A 20,055-nucleotide genomic window follows, 5' to 3' on the forward strand; every position below is an offset into this window, starting at 1 on the left:
GAAACAAAATTAAACAAACCACAACAGGCCAAAAGAGAAGCGGGTTAAAAACATAAGAGTGAGCTCGACAACAACAGCAAACTAGGCTGGAGACAAATGAGCTAAGTCAAGATGAGATGCATGAAGACAAAGTAGCTCACAGGAAGACCAGCTGAGTCATGTGGGCTGTCAGACTGAGGGTCAGAGGCAGAGCTGCCTGTTTGCTGGGTTATTTCAGGGCTGCTGATCTCAGCATCATATGCCAGAAGACATTATTTTAAAGCAACTCAACAACAGATGGAAGGCAGTGTCTTAATACCTTATCTTTCTGAAAGCTTTAAACCTGTTTTATTTCAGAGCACAGTGAGCATCACTGATGGGCGTGGTTGGGTTCGGATGTGAAGTCACACTGTCCCGGTGGACACCTTTTTATCACTGCTGCAAGGCAACAGGTTAAATCAACAGGGTCTAAAAAATAAAAGTGACAACGTGTGATTACAAAGTTGCACTGTCATACTGAACTTATAGTCTCCTGGGGCAATGCTCTAGCTCTTAGTGTTTTTGGATTGTTTCAAGTATTTCCCATCAAAACAGTGACGCATTAACTTTAATTCCAATTCTGGGGAAACAATGTTGTTGGAGGGAGTCAAATCTACCAAGATGCTACTGGTTCTGGTAAAAAAAACAAAAAACTCCAGATTTTCAATCTGCTGGGTTTTCAGCTCCTGTGAGCTGAGTTTTTGTTTCCTCAGTCGTCAGTGGATGTTACAGCAGAACTCTGTGTCGACAGTCTGAGACCCAGCAGGAAAAGTTCAAGGTGCACAACCCCATGAAGCACTCGGGATTGGATACTGCGACCGATTTAGCTGAAAACGGCCTTTTTATAAATGTCACCTCCTCTACATCTCTGGGCTATAGCTAGAGATCCAGCTCCCTTCAGCAATGACGATCCTTGCCTAAATTGGCTCAGTTTGATGTAAAAGGTGGAAGTTTGGACTTTCTGCAATATCAATTTGTTAAGCACTGGTGGTCAGAAAGGGACCCTTAAGGTGCTATCAAAAAATATCAGGCTTGGTTTTTGATTACTATGGGTGAAGTAGCCAAATTTTGTGATTGTGTATACACAATGTATAACAAAACTGACGAAGGTCTGGGACAACATTAACCCTTGGGGCTCAAATTAAACTTTTTGTTGGTAATGCACAACCAAGTCCTGCAGTGGTACTTCTGAGTAAAAAGAACTCATAAAATATGTATGTGGGGTAATCAGGTTGTTAGTTTTTAACTGTTGCAAATCTGCAACACCTGCCTTGAGAGGGTTAATAACGTTAATCTCATTAATTAAACCATTTATTCTTAAATAACTGAATATTTACTTGACTAATTCATCTTTTAACTAATTAAGGAACAACAACACAAGTCAGTGCACCCATGCTTAAATATTTTCTGCATGATATCAGTCTGGCACAAATCTGTGAAGAGATGTTCTGCCATTATTCACAGATGTTTCTTTTCAGATCCTCTTTGCTGCAGGGGTTGCACTTTAAGTTCTCCAGATGTGGGTGTTCTGTTGGATTCACGTCAGAAGACATACTTGGCTAAGTCATAGTTCACTTTTCTTGAAAAAAACAAACAAAAGATGTGCGATTGTTTGTGTCTTTTGCCAAGCTTCTTGACACTACGAGCCCACTCTTTATTCTGCATTTGAGTGAGCTCACTTTGCAAACGCCACCTCCTCTAAACCTCTGGCATTACTGCAGACCCATATCAACATGCTCCCACCTCCATGTTTCAAGGTCAGACCTATGCAGTCACTCTGGCATTCATTGCCAGGTCCACACCAAACACTGAAATCCAGACAAATGGCTTTTTGCTTCATCTGAATAAAGAATGTGTTGCTTGTACTCATCAGGCTTTCTTTTGTAAGGCGTAATTGCGCAATTTTGTGCCCTCTCATAAGGAAAAGTCCTTTGCTTAGTGGTTTGATGACTGCCAAAGCAGATTCTTACGAAAATCTGTTGTTCCAATATATGGTTGTGAAAATTGCTAATTGTACACCAACGCACTCCTGAGGTCAGCCGACAAGCTTTCAGGGGTTTACATCTTCAGGCAGTTTGTATTTCATTATCCCAGGACAAAAGAGGGAAAGAAAGAAAGCCGTGTGGAGTTTTCTTTTAAAATCTTGTGAAATCCAAAAACTGTGAACAGCATGTGTAATAACTTTTGTAACAGAATTCACAGATAAACAGACTTTTGGTGCAATGGTACTTGTAAAGCACTTTCCACTCTAGTTGAGCACTCAAAGCCTTTTCACGATAAGCCTTATTCACCCATTCATACAAGTGCCTTTTTCTATGCCTAAGTGCTTTAAACCTAATATTCACACATTCACACTCTGATGGGTGGATCGGGGAAAATCAGGGTTCAATATCTTCTCCAAGAACACTTCTACATGCAGACTAGAGGGACCAAACCACCAACCAGACCTCCTAAACCACAGCTGGTTTAGGATGATGCTGGTAGTTTCAATGCTGTCTCTCTATTCTATTTTAAACTAAAAGCTAAAAAAAATCTCCCAGTTTACTTCATAGAAAAAAACAGAATTGAAAGGTAATACAATTTTGACAGTTTCATTATAATACAAGGGTTTCTACACATAATACACCAAATTTATTTTCAGAATTTTAGTTTAACAGTAAGCAGTATCGCCTCACAACATGGAAAGTTCAGACTTCCCCACAGTCTCATTCCCTGTAGATGTTCTGTTTAGACATGTTAGCTCTTTGGCAAGAACAGCACCCTAATTATTCTAAAAACGATCATTTAACACACTTTTCATATAACTTTCAGTAATAAGTTTACAGAGGCATTCTGTATTTTGAATTGTGCTCTGCAGACAAGTGGACACAGCCTATCTGTATAAATAATTACAGCATGGAAGTTCTGAAAAATAAACTAGGCACGCTAAATTTAGCTATTTTCTTGCTTTTTTTTTTTTTACACTTCCCCCCTCAGAATGGCTTGACTAAGACAATATCATTCATCAGGGTCCAAAAGTGTTCTAATAAATAGCATTATATTGATTCGAGGGCATGTGGTGGATGTATAATCACGGCACTGCATGTTTTCAAGCACACATCAAGTATGTAGATGCCTACACTGTGATTAATGGGTGACACAAATCATTCCCTTTTCTTAGACTTTGCATACAAGTATGAACTTCTCCACTTACCTTTATTGGCGCATGCTATCCACTGCAAAGGGGTGACATCGTAGTTATGCTGGCCAACAGAGAAAGTGAAAACACGAACCTGATTGACGAAAACAACAGATAAAAGAGACGAATCACATCAAGGAAATTTATATATATATAAATAAAAAAGTAACTGACAATAATCCACAAACTTACTTACTGGCAATAAAGTCAGCATCATGTACATAAACTATACTGACTGACCTCACAAACATCTCCAACAGTAGACGACAGTGATACAGAAGTGAAACTGCAGATTAATCCTATATGACAGCATTCGTCATGAAGGAACCGCAGAGTAATGAATAATGGTAGAACTATGAAATCAGGGAAATGAAGGGTGGAAGTGACAACAAGCTACTAGTGGAGTATCTACTGGCTGTAATATTACAGGCTCTGATGATAAAGTGGCTAATTAGTCAGCAGGTCAGAGCTGTTAACACCAGCAGCTAAACAACAAAAGAGACGAAATAAGAGGGAAGGAATGCGAGAGAGGAGCGAGTTGAAGAAAGACTAAGGAGATTTAAAAAACAAAACAAATGGGAGTGAAGAAGCTTGGAGAGCACTTTATATGCACAGATTGGAAGGCTTGGCATGTCTGACTGTCTAGCTAAAAGATCTGTTTATGCTATATTCAGACAATGTCAGCAGAAAACAATGGAAACAGGGAGAGAAAAGGCTGTTTCTAGAGATGCGTGATCTCTTGGGCTGAACAGATAACATCCTCATAGGGACAAACTCACTGTTTTGTTGGGCCAGTTGTACTTCTCAAAGATTTCCTGTGCGCGATCCTCCCCGCCATCTGTAAACATCATTATCATCTTATTGCAGTTGGCCCTTGGGGCATTGCTCTCCTGTGGCACAAGAAACAAAATGAGAAGATAAAGGGAAACAAGGCAGGGAGATATGCTAAAAAATGCAGCAGTAAAGGGGCAAGCTACTAAAACATATCCACTGTATGATCCCAATGCAATAATTACAAGTACTTAATTAGCTTTAGTTATGTTAACAACAAAATGATTACAAAGTGCTTAGTAATTGGTTAATAATTGGTCTTTAAACCATATATTTGAGCTGCTAGATATTGTAAAGCTGGAAATGAGGTTTATAAAACATTGTAAATGGTTATTAAACAGTTTAACACTGATGGGATAGTATATTGCCAGGGGTGTAAATCTGACCTGGGCGCTGCGGTTTGTGTTTCTTTCGCTCTTTGATTTCATTTTCACTCCTTTTGTGGTTGAGTTTCAACCACTAAAGCTACTTGATTAAGTTCTGGAAAAGATTGTGCTTTAGGTTAAAACATTCCCCTTCTCAAAATCAAACTATAAAGGACACTTCAACATATTCACTAGAGAAAGTGGGAATCGAACCATTAACCTTTCAGTTGCTAAACAACCCGCTCCACTGCCCATCATTGTAAAACCAAGAGTTCTGAATAAGAGTCCATATGTGATCAAATCCGACCAGTACTCGTATCTATTATTCCCTTCCTCTTCATGTATTAATTCTTCTATATTTTTTCTTTTTTTCCTTCATCTGTTTAAAAAAACCTCCTCTAATCCACTCATTGCTTTACTGAAACATTTATAGATTTCTTACTTGGCAGCCAAAGGCTTCTTCACATTGGCGTAATTTTAGGATTGCATCTTAAGTATACAACCTTATTCTAGCATTAAATCTGGTTGTCTCGAAAACATTTTCACTGGCATTATAGTCCCCGCCACCCTCCTGCACTGCAGCTGTCATTGATATGCAGACCAGCAGCAAGTCAATCTGACAAGATTCTAATAAAGACAAATAATATTGCGACAATTACATATTTTTATTGTGCTTTTGTCTCCAATCACGGCAGTGAGTCATCTACAGACAGCGATTAAAAGGGGCCTTTTTATTTCTCATTCTGCCGGCAAAAGGGAAGTTGTGAGGGTGCGGGTATGGAGGGGAGATCACTTGGCTCCATGCCTCCGAGCCCACCAGAGGAATATAAAGTGTCTGTGGCTGATATCCTCTGGGCTGCGCTCATCAATCATCCCATCAGAGCCCATTAGGGTGGCAGCCTCCTAAAATACACAGCAGCATACGGAGCTGAGGCAGCACCTGTGTCGGGAGCACGTGGATCCCTGCTGCTGACAGACCTCGCCACGGTGCTGGCTGCTGAAAAAGCTAGCGTCACTCCATTGCTACCGCAGTTATAATCAGACTTGCCTTCAACACTGACAGCCCTCTGGAAATGTCTTACGCAAACCTCAGCCACTCACTGTCAGCTTTGTGTTATCACTGTAAATTCTGTTTTATTAATTGGATTAGACAGCAACGTCAGCCACAGACAAACAAGGCGCTCGAGGATCGCCTTTCCCTGAAAGGCTTGTTGGCTCTTACATTGAGAAGCTGTTCAAAGGCGAATGTGAAGCCAGATTTGTAATCTGTGGTCCCCTTAGCTTGCATACGCATGACGGCTTCCTTGAAGATCTTCTTGTTACGAACGTTGGCCTGGACCAAAGTCCTGAAGCAATCAACTACAAAAACGGCCTTTTCATTGAACTGGAAGGAGACATAAGAAGAATTGAATGATTTGCCCGTTTAAAAAACAGTTGTAAAAGTGCATATTTCTATGTAACGTATGCATGTGTGCACAGTTCATGGAGACAGGATGCAGACGTGGGTGTGTGCAGATGTAAGCTACCCTGCTCCTGGCTGGCAGTAAACACTGGTAATTACAACTTTCCACACCAAGAACAGGTGCACCTGAAACGCCAGTGCATTACACTGAACAGAAACCCAGCCAAGGTAATATAATCTGTCTCATCTCATCTACCAAATTAGCCTAAACCTGTGTATATGCATGTGCTCGTGCTCGTGTGTGTGGCATCTCTGCGCGCTATTAGCAGCATGTTTGTAATAGCATGTTTCAAATGATGTTTCTTCTCGAAGGTCAGCTTCAGAATCAATTAATGTTTTCAGGACAGATTGATGTAAACTACTACATGAGAGAAAAGATGGCATTTTGATTAGGTCGGTATCATGTCATATTTAAACTGGCAGACAAAGACAGACAGAATTACAGTGCTGCTTCTTCAAATGTTAGGGAAAGCAGAATCTTACATATCTATATTATTGCTAATATATATTGTAATATCTATATCACTAAAGCACTTCTGGATGGATGCAAACTGCATTTCGTTGCCCTGTACCTGTGCATGTGCAATGACAATAAAGTTGAATTCTATTCTATTCTATTCTATTCTAATCTGCGCCATATGATCAAGACAAAATTAATCTGTCACATGTGCTAATACATTACCATATATTATTATAACTAATTATACAAGCCCTTACAAGTGAAACCAGATGATTACTTTTGGTTCATTTGTATTTTTTTTAATGCATTTTGGGTTTGGAAGGAATTCAGAGCAAGTTTTTCTAAGCCCACACTTTTTTTTTTATTTATAAGGGGAAAATCAGATGCTTTCCCACCCAGATTACCATGCTCATTTATTGCTCTTAGAGCTGGGATTTAGAGGCATACAGTGGCTAAGAGCAATGGATTATGAGGGATTACTGAAGGGAGTTGACAAACAGAGCCACCACACCGAGCAAGAGGACGTGTTTCTGTGCGTGTGTGTGTGTTTATGTGTTATCGGCCCTGCAATATAGAATAACACTAAGGTTCCCCTACACATAAGTCTCAATAGAAAACTTGGTAATAAGTAGACGGCCTCAATCCTACAGGGACAGCAGTGAGGGAGGACAAGCAGACAATGTAATGAGGAAAGAGAATGGTTTCCACAACAACTGGGAGCTGAATGACCAGCTTACTAACTCCCTGCTTGAGTACCACCTGCTTAATGAGTGCCACAAATATTTGTGTTGATGTTGTTTTCCGAAGAGATTCGTATTTGTGTTCACTGCAAATGTGGTCTGCAAGCTTCCACTTACACTAGCCACATTCACATAGTCATCATCTGATAAAGTGTCTAGCATCTCCACTACGGAGGTCTTCATGAGCTTCAGAGTGAGTCCGCTGACACTCCCACTCCTGCAGAAAAGAAGCAACGAAGCACTTGCACGCTCAAGTTATAGACAGACGTTTCATTTTTATTTTTTGGTCGTGTCTACTTTTTAAATCAAAATTGTGGGTTATACTTAGAAAATCACTCCATATTTGGACATGTATTCAATAAATGACATGCATATTTAGGAATAAGACCAACATAAAAGTAATTAAAGCTAAAAAAAAAAGGAGAATATGAATCTTCCTTTATGTTTGGTCTTTTGTCAGACCAACAGGTGGCACTAGCACCCTTCAAAGGAGGCACACACTCATACCAGAAGAAAAAAAAAAGGTTAAAAGAGAAGCGAGACACTCACACATCCACAATGATAACCATGTCCTTTGGAGATGATGCACCTTGGATATACCTGGACAAAGGGAGACAAAGAATGGGCTTTAATTTGTTCCCGTAATCTCTGAAAATTGCACTTTAAAAAGAAGCCAAAGTCACAATGAGCTGAGCCATCATAATATGGAGCAACCACGGCTCAGCCCACTTAAGCTACAGAATACTGAAAAGGCTTATGTGCTTAGAAGAGTTAATAAGTTGTTATATACTTCAGTGTTGGCTACAGCTTCTGCGAGCTGACTTCAACACAGATAGTCCTCTTTGCCGAACAACAATGCCCACTCTAAATAATTACTGCGTGAGACAAAGTAATTACTAGTTTACAGACTAAGTGTATAATAACATATTTAGTACAACTGGCTGTACTGATCTGCACAACCCCCTTTTAAGATGGCACTTTTAAAAAGACCTGTGAAAAATAAAAATGTATTCAGTATCACCAGAAGATTGACTCAATTATTAATTAGTACCAGTAGCCGAGTTACTATTTTTACAAGGGCTAAGTTGTTTTGATATTCAGACATACTATTTTACTGCTACAGATATTTATTTTACTTTCGACATAGATGAGCAAGTTTCTTGTTGTTCTTTTTTTTTTTTAAATTGATATCAGTCAGGTCACCATAAGCTGTGCTGGAGACGTGCTGAGATTGCTGGAGTCTTGAATTTCAAGTAGAGTTTAGATGAAATCACACTTTGTGTCACTAAATTCCAACAGCATTAAAATTTCCAAGACAATTTGTTTTTGTAGTGCTAGTAATCTTGCAGCTTTCATTGATAATTATTTCATCAAATAATTGTAGGAGTCACATAGAAAATACATCTTTATTTATCCTGTTATGCTACTGTGACTCATGGAATCTACCGTGCAATATATTTAGTCACTTGATATTTACTGTAAAGGAGCAGCCTGAGTAGTGTTGACCTGCTCAGTGGAGAGCCTGTGCTGAGCTAAGTGCTGTCAGTAAAAGAAGATAGCTGATGTTCTGTTCCTTTGATGACTCATCAGTTGGGCGTCAAACCACATTATTTACTCTGGCAGGCCCTTTGTTTCTTATTTTTATTTATTTATTGGGGGTGGGGGAGGGGTGCACAAGCAGCTTAAGACCATTGTGCTTCATCTGCAAAGCAACTTCTAAAATAGGGCTTTTCTGATGTGTGCGTCTGCCACGACACAAGCCCACAAGGCAGACGCAGCAGTGAGCTAGCTGCCCAGACAACTTGCGTCCTGGAAGAGGCGCGCACATAACATCTGTCCAGCGTTGATAGAGGATGACATACAGAAGGAAATCTGAAATCCCCTCAGTCTCTTCCAGCGGCAATTAAATTCACATTTACCACTGATGCAAAGAGAGCTGAGATTGATGGACATTATATGCTTTTCTGTGGAGCGCTGGAACGAGGGAAGCGGTGGGGGTTGGAGTGGTGGTGGTGGTGGGGTGGGGGGTTCCAAATGTGAGCACTAGTTTGACATTCTGGGAAGCGAGCAGGCAAGCAGTTAGCAGCCGTCTTCGGCAGCGTAATCATCAGGGGTCTCTTACAGCTGATAATCAGCCATTCCACTGAGTGTGGAGAGAAGCCAGCTGCCTGTGGGCCAGAGAGGCTCTTTTCTTATGCTCGGCCAAGCTGATGTGGAGGTAGAGCAGCGGAGCCTCGGTAGGCCTCGCCGCAAGTCCCAGTGCTCCCATTCACTGGCAGGCGCCACTTCAACCTGCAGAATGACCTCTGACCCATTCTGCAGTGACATCTACCCATCACAGTGCCTGGGTTCTAATCCACTTTAAGACACGATCTGGACCTTACTCTGCAACCTCCCAGATGGAACCAGGGCGATGTACCAGCACTGTCTCCCGTGAGGTCGATTAACTGAGCATGCCCAGAGTGAGCATAGGCAAAATGTATGCATGCATAAAAGAGAGAGTGAGAGAGAGCGGAGTAGGAGGAGGGAGAAACCAATTATTTTCAATAATAAAGAATGCCACATCAAAGGTAGAACTTCCACAGCTCTCCAAAAGTGTGTGGCGTATGAAATCAGGCCTGGAACCATGAGGCATGCTGGCATGCATGACTTTTATCAATTTAATTACTGAAATCTTAATTTGAGGCAGAGGCAGGGGGGCTGAGACTCCACCACTTTCTTTTGAGCGGAAGGGGTTTGTGAAAGCGATCATCGATGCAGGACCAAAACTCGGTCAGAATGTGGCCCACGTCTCCAGTCCCTCAGGCTCGTGGATGGAGACACCCTGTCTGGAGATTGAGCGAGGGTCATTTGGTGACGGCTGATGAACACAGACCTACTGCAGGATTTCATTAACTTCTGTGGTCAGTCTATTTCTCATAGAGGAGAATAGTCCTTCAATGGGTCTTGGAGTTATTTTGAAGGGGGCTAAATGTTAATTGTAATGCAATGCAGACCTCTATTACTTAGTCATTATAGGTCATCTTCAGCTGCACCAATGTAAAATCTCACAATGGAAAACCGTGCGAGTTCTGGATGTGAAATATGGCGAGAAAATATTACTTTCAAGCAGATCGTTTCTCCCTAACTGTGAGAGAGGCAGCATTGATCAGCAGTAATGGGGTTTAAGAAGAATGTGCACGCAGTGATAGAGTAAGGAAGAGTAACACATGAGCAAGGATAGCGTCACTCAACACTGGAGCTATAGTGCTGCCATGGCTGATCTTCCACAAAGATTGTCTTAGTGTATCAGCACTCCTCTCTTTCTCAGCCTTTCCAGTGCCTGAAGTACAAATGAATTTTCTCTATGCCTCTGAGCAGAGAGCAACAGGATCAGAGAGAGTGCAATGGAGTCAAGAAGTTTCAGTCTCCGGGCTGATACGTCGTTCTACTGTTCTGACAGATAAAAATCATAAATCGAGGCCGGTATTACTATATAATTCTCCACATTTTGACTCATGGATCCAGATGTGTTGTTTCTGCATGGATTCCAGTCAGTAATTACCTCTCAGCTTCTGCCCACTGATGCCATTCTTTCCCTGTCATTACCCAGTCTCCTGCGTGCCAAGGCCAGGTGACAAGCAGATGGGCCTGGCTGGTGCTGAACGGAGCCCTGTCGCCCATTCTGTCCCCCGGCGACAGGACCGCCAGCCAGCAGACACAACATCTCAGCCTGTGTCCTAGCAGTCCATCCCTTTTAGTTATGGTCAATATTTTACCACAGACAATGACCCATCAGAAATAGTGACAGAGGGTATTTTACTACATGTATTTCATATGACGAGGTGTCAGTTCTTGTTTACCCGTGAACAGCTCATTACAGTCGATAAACTAATGCGAAAGGTCTCCTTCTGAGTCCACCTCGTGAGCCCAAATTTAATTCAGCCTGTTCATTACACCTGTCCATTGCATCTAGGATGCTAAGTAAAATATTACACCTCATAAAATATTAAATGTCATATAGAAATGGCTACTAGGCATGCAAGGATCACTGTATGGTGGTAATAGACCATTTAGTGTGACTTGTGAACATTGTGACATTATGTAAACTTGAAAAAATGATTAATAAAAGGGATTTTGCACCTTGTTACAGTCCTTTATTTTGAAATCACTACCTTATAATGCTGCTGGAAAATTTATCTTTTTGACTGTTAGTTGGACAAAACAATTAATGGGCTGACATTACCTCCGAGAACACGTGAAGAGCAATTACTTCTAGTTGTCGACGTCTTGTTGAATAAAATATTCATCAAAAGCAGAAACCCTAAATTAATCAGTAAGGCAATAATCACTGGAGCGGTCGTTTAGGAAAGCATGCATGACATGTGACATAATAGCTAATTGCAACTGCCGAGGTTTAACTGGTTAGTGGTTATTTTAAATAAAAAGCAAAAGTATTGATTTTAACACCCATAATCACAAAACACATCATGTACTCTACATAAATGCATCCATACACTCACAAATATCGAAAATCAAGACACAGCCTGATTTGTGCGTGCAGCAGACATGTGCTCTTTACACTGAGGTGGAAGGAGGTATTGCTCTAAGTGATAAATAAATCAAAAAGAAATGCATTACACAAGCAATGAACACAATGACATATTCTACGTTGCGGTGATTGTGTTTTGCTCCTTTTGTAACAGTCTAGTAAAGGGAGTCTCATTGGAATTCATGAAGTAGTTGTATCGAGGCACCACGTTGTAAAATCAATACGTTAACTGTGCCGTGGGGGGAGGGGCATGCGTGTATGTGTGCATAACTCTCTCAGGAGATTGTGTTTATGCACCCTGACCCATTCACCGAAATGCTGTGCATTACATTTAAATTGGAGGAATCATCTTCTACATACATTTCAGAAACATGCACATGCATATAACACGATCCATGGAGTGGGAAAAAAAGGTTTTCTGTATTGTTGAAGTGAGTTGTGCTTATTAAACGCACTGTGCTGATAATGAGCTGCATGCATACACACATACTCTGTATAATGAAACTGACACTACAAAACGTGAGTTTTCCTCACCGCGATACGCTTGATAAGGATGCATCATATAAAATAGATATATGGCGAATAACCACAGATTAATGGGAGAATTGTAACACAGGGAAAGTCTGTTTATGCGTGTGTGTGTGTGTGTGTGTGTGTGTCCACACGCGCGTGTGTGTGTGTGTGTGTGTGTGTCCACGCGCGTGTGTGTGTGGATGCGTGTCTGCTCCCTTATGCGCGTGGATTTGTGTTGTGCTGATGGGCTTATTATTTTATGGACTGCTGCTCTCTTAGTGCTCCTGTGGATGTGGCAGGCAAATAAAGATTGAATTAAGATAACAATATAGGAGGACAGCGCCCAGAGAGCCTGCAGGAGAAAAAGATGTTGTCTGCCATTTATTTAGTCCACTTTCTGTTGATTATTGGAAGTGCTGGCACCGAGATGATTCACGTGTGCATATTTTCAGATATGCCTGTAAATACAGTTGTTTTGTTTTGGGTTTTCTTTCACCACTTTTCAATCTGAAATAAATACTGAATATTGAATTAGTCATGCACATTTCTTTATAGTAAAGTTTAGCAACCAAGTATCAGCCTGACATTGTTGTTTTAGCAGATGAAAGATCTTTTTTTAGAGCAAACCTTCTGATAAAAGCCTGCTGCATCACCTTCAGTAGGCCTCTCTTTTGACCCGGCTTCTACCTGAAGTCGGGAGAACAAAGAGAAAAGAGGAGGCAAAGCCCGGGGATCTATATATATTAGAATTGTGTTTTCGGGAGCTTCAGCTTCGCGGATTGACCGCCATAGTCATAATATTTATAAAGAGGTTAGATTGACTTCTTGAAGAAATCAATATGTGATACAGCCTACATGCTGTTGTGAACCTGGGAGGTAATGGGATCTTTGCAACGCTTGGCTAACAGGACTCCACGCCTGTCTCTGGTTATTTCTTTCTTCGCCTTTCACTTTCCCCATCTCCCTCTCCCTCACTTCAACCTCTGCTTCGCTTCCCTTGATAACAAGTGCAGACATTATAATGGACAAATGTTAATAATTAATGTCAGAGCAATTGGAAACAATTAAGTGTGTTGACTGGACCATTAATTTTCCTGGGGCTGTTGGTAGGGGAGCAGAAGGCGAGAAAGACCATCTGTAAAGGAAGGCGGCCCCTCTGTTTTTTAAAATTTATTAATTAATTATGTTTTCTTTCCACAGAAGACCACCTGGACAGCTCTGGCTAGGTCAGTCACACCACTATCAGTTACTCCCAGTAAAACTACAGGTTTACACTACAAAAGAGCTGCTGCTCTTTGATGGGACTCTTCTTATAGACGACATCACTCCTTATATTACTGAAGGATGGTACTGAGATTAGATCTGTGTATTCTCTGGCTTTACTGGTATTTGCAAAGGTGTAGAATCTATAGCATCTGACCGGTATCACAGCATGTGATCTGATTTATGTGTAGGAGGAAAAGGGCCGGTCGGTATGTGAGTAGAAAGTGTGTGTTTGTCACTTTTAGTCACTATTTGCGCACATTTTCTAGCCTGCAGGAAGCTCCAATGCCAGTGTATTTACTTTTGGTACACCTCTGTGTTGTGGGTTTGCTGTTGCTGTAAATGAAAGCAATTTAAAGTTGTACCTTGCATGATGTGAGATGAGCACAAAACTACATAGAATAGTACAGTTAAGTTAAGTCACAGTGACTTGACATGAGATGATAGAAAAGTTGAATTTCAGGGCCAGAACTGAAAAGCCAGCCACTGCACCATTCGTCATGTAAAATTATAGGCAATTTAAAAACTACTGAGACAACTGGACAGGGATAATTACTGTCATCAAAAATTTCAAATCTAGCATTTGTCCTATTTGGAACCAAGGGCCAAATCTCGACATTCCTTGAGGTCACTGAAATGGTGACTAGCCAAACAAATCAACAAATTGTGCAACGAATCTTAACGTGCAATACGTAGTGAGGGTTTAATAGCGATGTATCTGGGTCCAAACGCTCCTTTGGTTTCCAAAATCAAAGAAACTCTGAAGCACTACTGAGAATCAAAGACGGTCCAAATTCTTTCAGTTCCAATAAAATAAACAGAGTAGCTTTTCTCCCTGGTTTGGCAAGAAATTTTTACTGCCAAGGCTTTCATGAAAAAGTCAATTTATAAGGTTTAGAGGAATCACGAGTTAGCAGGAAGTTAGCATATGCCATGTTCTGAGCAGAGTAGTTCTAAAAGACTAAAACATATAGCACTGCAATATGTTTTCAGTTAAACAAAAACACAAAAATACATTTTAATGGAATCTGGAGGGTTAATGAAATTAGGCAAGCTGACATATAATGACGTGCTCCTTGGTGGGGAACTAGGCTAACATAAACACACGACCACAGGGAAGATGTAGGATGAAGGTTAAACTTTTCTCAATAATCTTCATGTTAAGGATCATATGACAGGGAGAAAATGCCAAAAACAGGCTAAACTTCAGCCAAAAGAGCATCTAAAGTGATCCATCCACAGCACAAGGGTAGTTATTAATATGCTCCTGTGTGGTTTGGATTACTCACTGTGAAAAAGTCCTGATCCAAAGCTTGATATCCACACTAAGATTTTAGTCAGCCTGTGAGTGAGTCTTTGCAGATAAGTGCAAATATTTGGTGTCTGCTACACTCTGAATCCACAGGCTGTGGTGTACAATGTGTATAAGCTGCAAATGTTAAAAATATAAACAAAACAGCCTCAACCAATAGAAACAGGGTTGATACATCTTCCCTTAACAAGTAGATGTAGATGTTTTTACTGCTTCACGCTGCTGTCTCTCATATACCAATGTGTAAATATTCATGTTATATAGGCTATTTTTAAGGTGATTGTTCAAAAGTTCAAGTTTGTTTCTTATGAAGTCTTTAACGTGAATAATTTTATAGCATCAGAAATGCCAGCACCTTATATTAGCTAACTCTAGATATTGCACATTATACTGTGAAGCTACTGGATGACATTTGCCCAAATGAGCTTCTGTTTCTCAAGATGCGAGATCACTTTACAAAAGGAAAACCTTTGTATGAACACCGGTAGACTTGACAGAGCTTTAATGTGCTTCAACAAATAAGGTGGCAATTTGAACAGGCTTTCAAATGCTAGTTAGCTTCTCACACTGAAATAGAAGACTATAGTTGATGAATCAATATATTCTCGGATTTGAAATTTTCACCATATGTGTTTGTAGTGTTGTATTTCCTGTGCATCAAGATATTCATTCTGTAGGTTTTTTTTTTATACATGTAGAGGAACCTCTGCCCACTGTCACACCTAACTTAAGCTCAATTAGAGCTTCTATTAGGAAATAACATGAGTTCAGGTGTAGCATGTGCCATTTTTCTGTTCCATCATATTCGTTTATTATCTGTTTTTCAAATTACAAATCTTAGAGAATATGAAAAACATGCTTTGTTTATGTGCTTTTTATGTGCTTTTTTCTACCTTCAGTTGATGTATCACAAAATTTTGGCGCCTATCGACTGGACTACCAAGCGTAGAAACAACTGTAAAATAAAACTTAGAAAATGTGCATAGCAGCAGCTACAAATGCACAATTCATATTTTTTTACACATATACAAAAAAAAAAAAGAAGGGAAGGATTTTAGTCCTACCTAAATGCCACACAGACACATATATTGTGCTCTTCTTAGCTTCTGTACACCTTGCATCTGTCGTCGCAACGGATGCCGCTATCTACAGCTGCCACACGACGGGCTTACCTAACACCAGGAGACTGGTTTTGGAAAATGCGTGATTGGCTGACCTCTCCGGAGAATGTCAGTTGGGGAGACAGCACGTTAAAGTATAATCACACAAGTCTGACCTGACATATCATGACACTCCCTGCCACGGCTGTGCCATTCAGCGCGGCTGGGCACAAGTTGCTAAGCAACAGGCAACGGGAATGTCGAAATCTCCAACATGAGTAAAAGCTCAACAGAAATGACAGTGACAAACATGGACAACCGGGGCGGTGGGTGGGTGACAAGGTGTTCCTCTTTGCAAAAACCCCCCACTTCCTCTTGTCCACCCCATCACACATGCTCCTGCTGCACCGTCCTCGTCAACCTTCTCATCCGCCTCATTTCTGTCTCCGGGAAGAGTCCCCCAGTCACAACATGTGTAACAAGAATTAAAATCAGGTTTACTTCTGTTATTGCACTGACAGATCACCGACAGGATCACTGTTTTAACATGTCCCGCTAGACACTGCCTTGTGTTTTCCAGTGTTTTACATGTTTCTAGTGTTGCCTGATGTGACAGTGCAGCACAACTTTAGAGACTTAAGCCTGGTGTTAACTTAATTAAACTGTCGGGGAACACCTTGTTAGTCTCATGTTTGTACACTGTGATGTTAATGTTTTCATTCGGAGGCACAATCCGTGATCTTACTGTAAATAGAAGTGTCACCCCGAACAAAATCTGCTCTTGCTTGAGTGTTAGGCCCGTCTGCCACCCCTGCTCACCTTGCAGCGGCAGTGCCGTCTCTGGGTGTTGCTAAGGGTTACCTGCTAATTGTCTACGCCTGAGGAGGTGAGGATTAAGGCTTGCCCGAGGGTGGCTTGAAGTGAGAGACACCACTTCTTGCCTCCATGCTTTTTGCTTTTTGCTGATATTATAAGTCATAGTTATAAGTACTTGAATGAATCCAGTGTTAATCATTTTAAAGAGAGCACCAACTTTGAGCCAGGTCACAACCAGTCATTTAAACTCAATTATTTTCAAATATTATCAAATATATCATCAAATATTCAAATGTACCTTTTTAAAATACATTTTTTGTTAACAATTCTGATTTTGCATATAGATTTGATGCAATTTATTAAATAGCTAGACCAGTTTTTTTATTGTTTTTTTAAAGATTTCAAAACAAGAGACACAAGTTCCTTTGGGGGGTTTTCTGTAGAAAGCCATGACTCATCTTTAATAGAAAGTTTGAGTTTCTCTGCATGTGCAGATCTACCTGTGCTAACACAGACTGCATTTACAGCATCATGGCTTGGTTCTCTCATGTGGCCTGAAGATAAATAAAACACCAACCCGAGGAACTGAACAGTAAACACGATCCCTACACTGCATTTGGGGACAGGCCTCTATTTGTTTGCATTGTTGTGAGACATCCTATAGACTCAGCTTTAAATCGACTACTTGCAAATACAGTAGTAATAATTGTCTGAGGGAATATGAATAGCTTTACGAGCCACCGGATGTGTTTATTTGATGCAATCTGCACTTGTTGATCAGGTTGGGTGCAGAGTAATCTCTCAGTTTTCACGGATGAATAAACTGAACCTTGATGGGACCTTAAAACTCCACTAGAACATGAAACGAGTAACTGATTTTATGTTTCATTTCATTTCATTTAGAAGATCGAGGCTTTTGCCTGAGTCATCGTTAGACTCGGATACATTTTAAGATATTACCTGTGGAATATTGAGTTTCATATAAACAGTAGCACAATAGAAAGGGTCGCTGGCGTTTGTTTAGTTCTGAGGTAGTTCTTGTTGACTTCGTCTGCCAGCCTGGCCTGACCTCAAACAGCCACTCACTTTGAGCTGGCTGAAGACAGAGATGGAAAATGGGGTCAGGTCTAATCAACATTGCTGTCATGATTATGTCCAGTTCACTCCAACCTGTAACCAGGCAACAGGCAGCGCTACCACAAAGCTGATGTGACAGTGGCAGGTAGACAGAAAGTCAAGGGGTGGACAGAAAGCTCGGGCGGGTGGGTGTTTAGCCCAACGCTGCCTATTTCTGTCCAGCTCATCACTCTGTATAGGTATTAGCATTTGAACACAGAACACACGTCAAAGTGGGCACCCGAGAAAAGGCATCATATATGCTCTTACTATATGTATACTACTGTGATAAGTCTGGAAACAGTCAATGATCTGATTGAGTTAAATATTATTCTCTTAGCTCTGAGCTGAGCACAGGACTCCTACTTCTTCTGTTTGTTTTTCTTCATGTGAAGCCAGTTAGGGAAATCCTCTGAAAATGATGTCCTTTTTAAATTCAAACGGGGTATTTTGAGCATTTTTATAATAGCTGCATCAATGTGAAGAGCATTTTAAATGCAATCACAGGTTATGCTGTTTCACCGAGCAAATAATTATAAGGCTTATGAAGATGGAATTACCACAGATTATTTTCAATATAAAAACAAAAGGCATATGCAGTGAAGTGACACAGGCCGCTGCCTCTGTTATATTAAAATGTGAAAATGGTTACAGTGCGCGTGTGTGTGTGTATGTAGAGGTTGAAAACAGAACACAATTTGCCATAGTCTTAAGATAGTACGGCAGGAAAGCTGTTGCTTTTTTCACTTTTTAATTTCACTCTGTTGCTACTGCTGATTTTTGCATAGGTTAGGAGTCACCTGAGCAAACTCTTTGCCCCTCAATGTTCAATGGGACTCACCTGGTAAGCACTCAAATTCAATACAAAGATGGAACACCCTGCAAATTTCAAAGTCTAACAACTTTATCTAAGAATTTAGAGGACGTTAAAAATAGTTACATTTTTTCATTAACAGGTAAAATGTGTTTACACAGCAGGAATACTTCCCGCTCAGCTGGCCCGAGCTGAGTTCATTGAATGATGATCCAAATTATTTATGTGCAACACTGTGCAGTGTTATAGGACAATAATAAAATTTTTGCATTCACCACTTACATATCTGGCTCTAAGTAAAGGCAGCTGTTTTCCTATTCTTCTTAAAAACACCAGCAGGCATTAATAATAGTGCAACAAAGCATGCAAATAATGACTTGTGGACAGGAGTTCTCTATAAAGAGGGCACTTACCATGGTCTTCTGCGGACATCGTATAGGTCAATCTTGTTGGGTGCCCTCCATGGAGTTGCTAGAGAGCACAAGAAAACAAATTATAGCCCATCCAGTGCACTGTTGGATGTTTCAGATCAGATTAGATCAAGGTAATCATAATTTCAGTCTCTCTATCAAGTTACCAGTAGAGCCATCTGATAAGAGATTGGCAATGTTCTCCAGCTGAGGAGCCCTAGGGTCAATTTAGACTCTATCATGCAGTAAGTTATGACTGAGGCATCACTGTTGACTCAGTACTCTGCAGCCTACCTGGGTAGTATCGTGTCATGCCCGTGGCACTCCCAAACACCTGCCAGCGGAGAGAGCTGTCCTCCCTACGGTTTTCAATGAAGACCCTCTCCAGTGCCTGGGTCCAGTTTAATTCATTAAGGATGACGGGGGCTGAGGGAAAACACAGAGAGCAAAGCACATGAGAAAAGACTCATTATGACTAATTGGAACAGATTTATGCAGGCTTCAGCCTTACACTGATTTGTTCTTTTCTTTAGTGATTTTTGCATTTTGTGGTGCACAATAGATGCAACTCAGGCACCAAAGGCTTTGTTATTCATCAAATTGCAGAAATACAAAGATGTAAGTAGACCCCATTATTTAAGGGCAACTCTCAATGCCTCTCGGCATGCTGATTTTCTGAGAAAAAAAAAAGTAGTCACTTGTCAATACTATATATTATTACATGATTTGCAGGTATTCAGGGGTCAAGTTCTGCTCTCCATAGTTTTGTTATGGTCTGTTGCAAGGTTGCAGTGCTACAAACCCCCCACAGAAACACAGATTTCTACAAAGTAATCAAAAACACCGTTGCGCTTTTTCTCTTTTCAGCAGGTGTCTCCTGGATAAAGTTTTGCTCAGATGACACACGTACCAAGACAGGTACAAGGTGAAAACAACACCAGCCTAATGGCTGTTGCCTGCAAAGATAGTGGACCTGAGTGTAACATAACTGCAGCTTTTCTCTGTTACGAACCCAAAGGTCAACTCTCTTGCTGAACAACCTTGTCCACACCAGCAAAGAAAGCTTAAAACATAAGAATGCATGTATGCAGGCGGCTTGGCCGGAGGTCACGTCTGAGTATGGAAT

The 20,055-nt window shown here is 40.7% G+C and overlaps 1 protein-coding gene across 5 annotated transcripts in view; it reads right to left on the minus strand.

The window, feature by feature from the left end:
* The window catches only part of cacna2d2a (calcium channel, voltage-dependent, alpha 2/delta subunit 2a), a 179,509-nt gene that overhangs the window by 25,087 nt on the left and 134,367 nt on the right, over positions 1-20,055 (minus strand). For all 5 annotated transcript variants that reach the window (XM_082534147.1, XM_082534145.1, XM_082534146.1 and 2 more), the window contains 7 exons: positions 19,224-19,355; positions 18,933-18,990; positions 7,604-7,654; positions 7,172-7,271; positions 5,615-5,776; positions 3,976-4,086; positions 3,212-3,290 (listed from right to left, as the gene is read on the minus strand). In XM_082534147.1, the coding sequence (XP_082390273.1) occupies positions 3,212-3,290; positions 3,976-4,086; positions 5,615-5,776; positions 7,172-7,271; positions 7,604-7,654; positions 18,933-18,990; positions 19,224-19,355 (693 nt within the window). The remainder of the gene's footprint in view (positions 1-3,211; positions 3,291-3,975; positions 4,087-5,614; positions 5,777-7,171; positions 7,272-7,603; positions 7,655-18,932; positions 18,991-19,223; positions 19,356-20,055) is intronic.

This window comes from Aulonocara stuartgranti (assembly GCF_965226115.1).
Source record: "Aulonocara stuartgranti genome assembly, chromosome: 5".
In the NCBI taxonomy this organism is placed as follows: Eukaryota; Metazoa; Chordata; class Actinopteri; order Cichliformes; family Cichlidae; genus Aulonocara; species Aulonocara stuartgranti.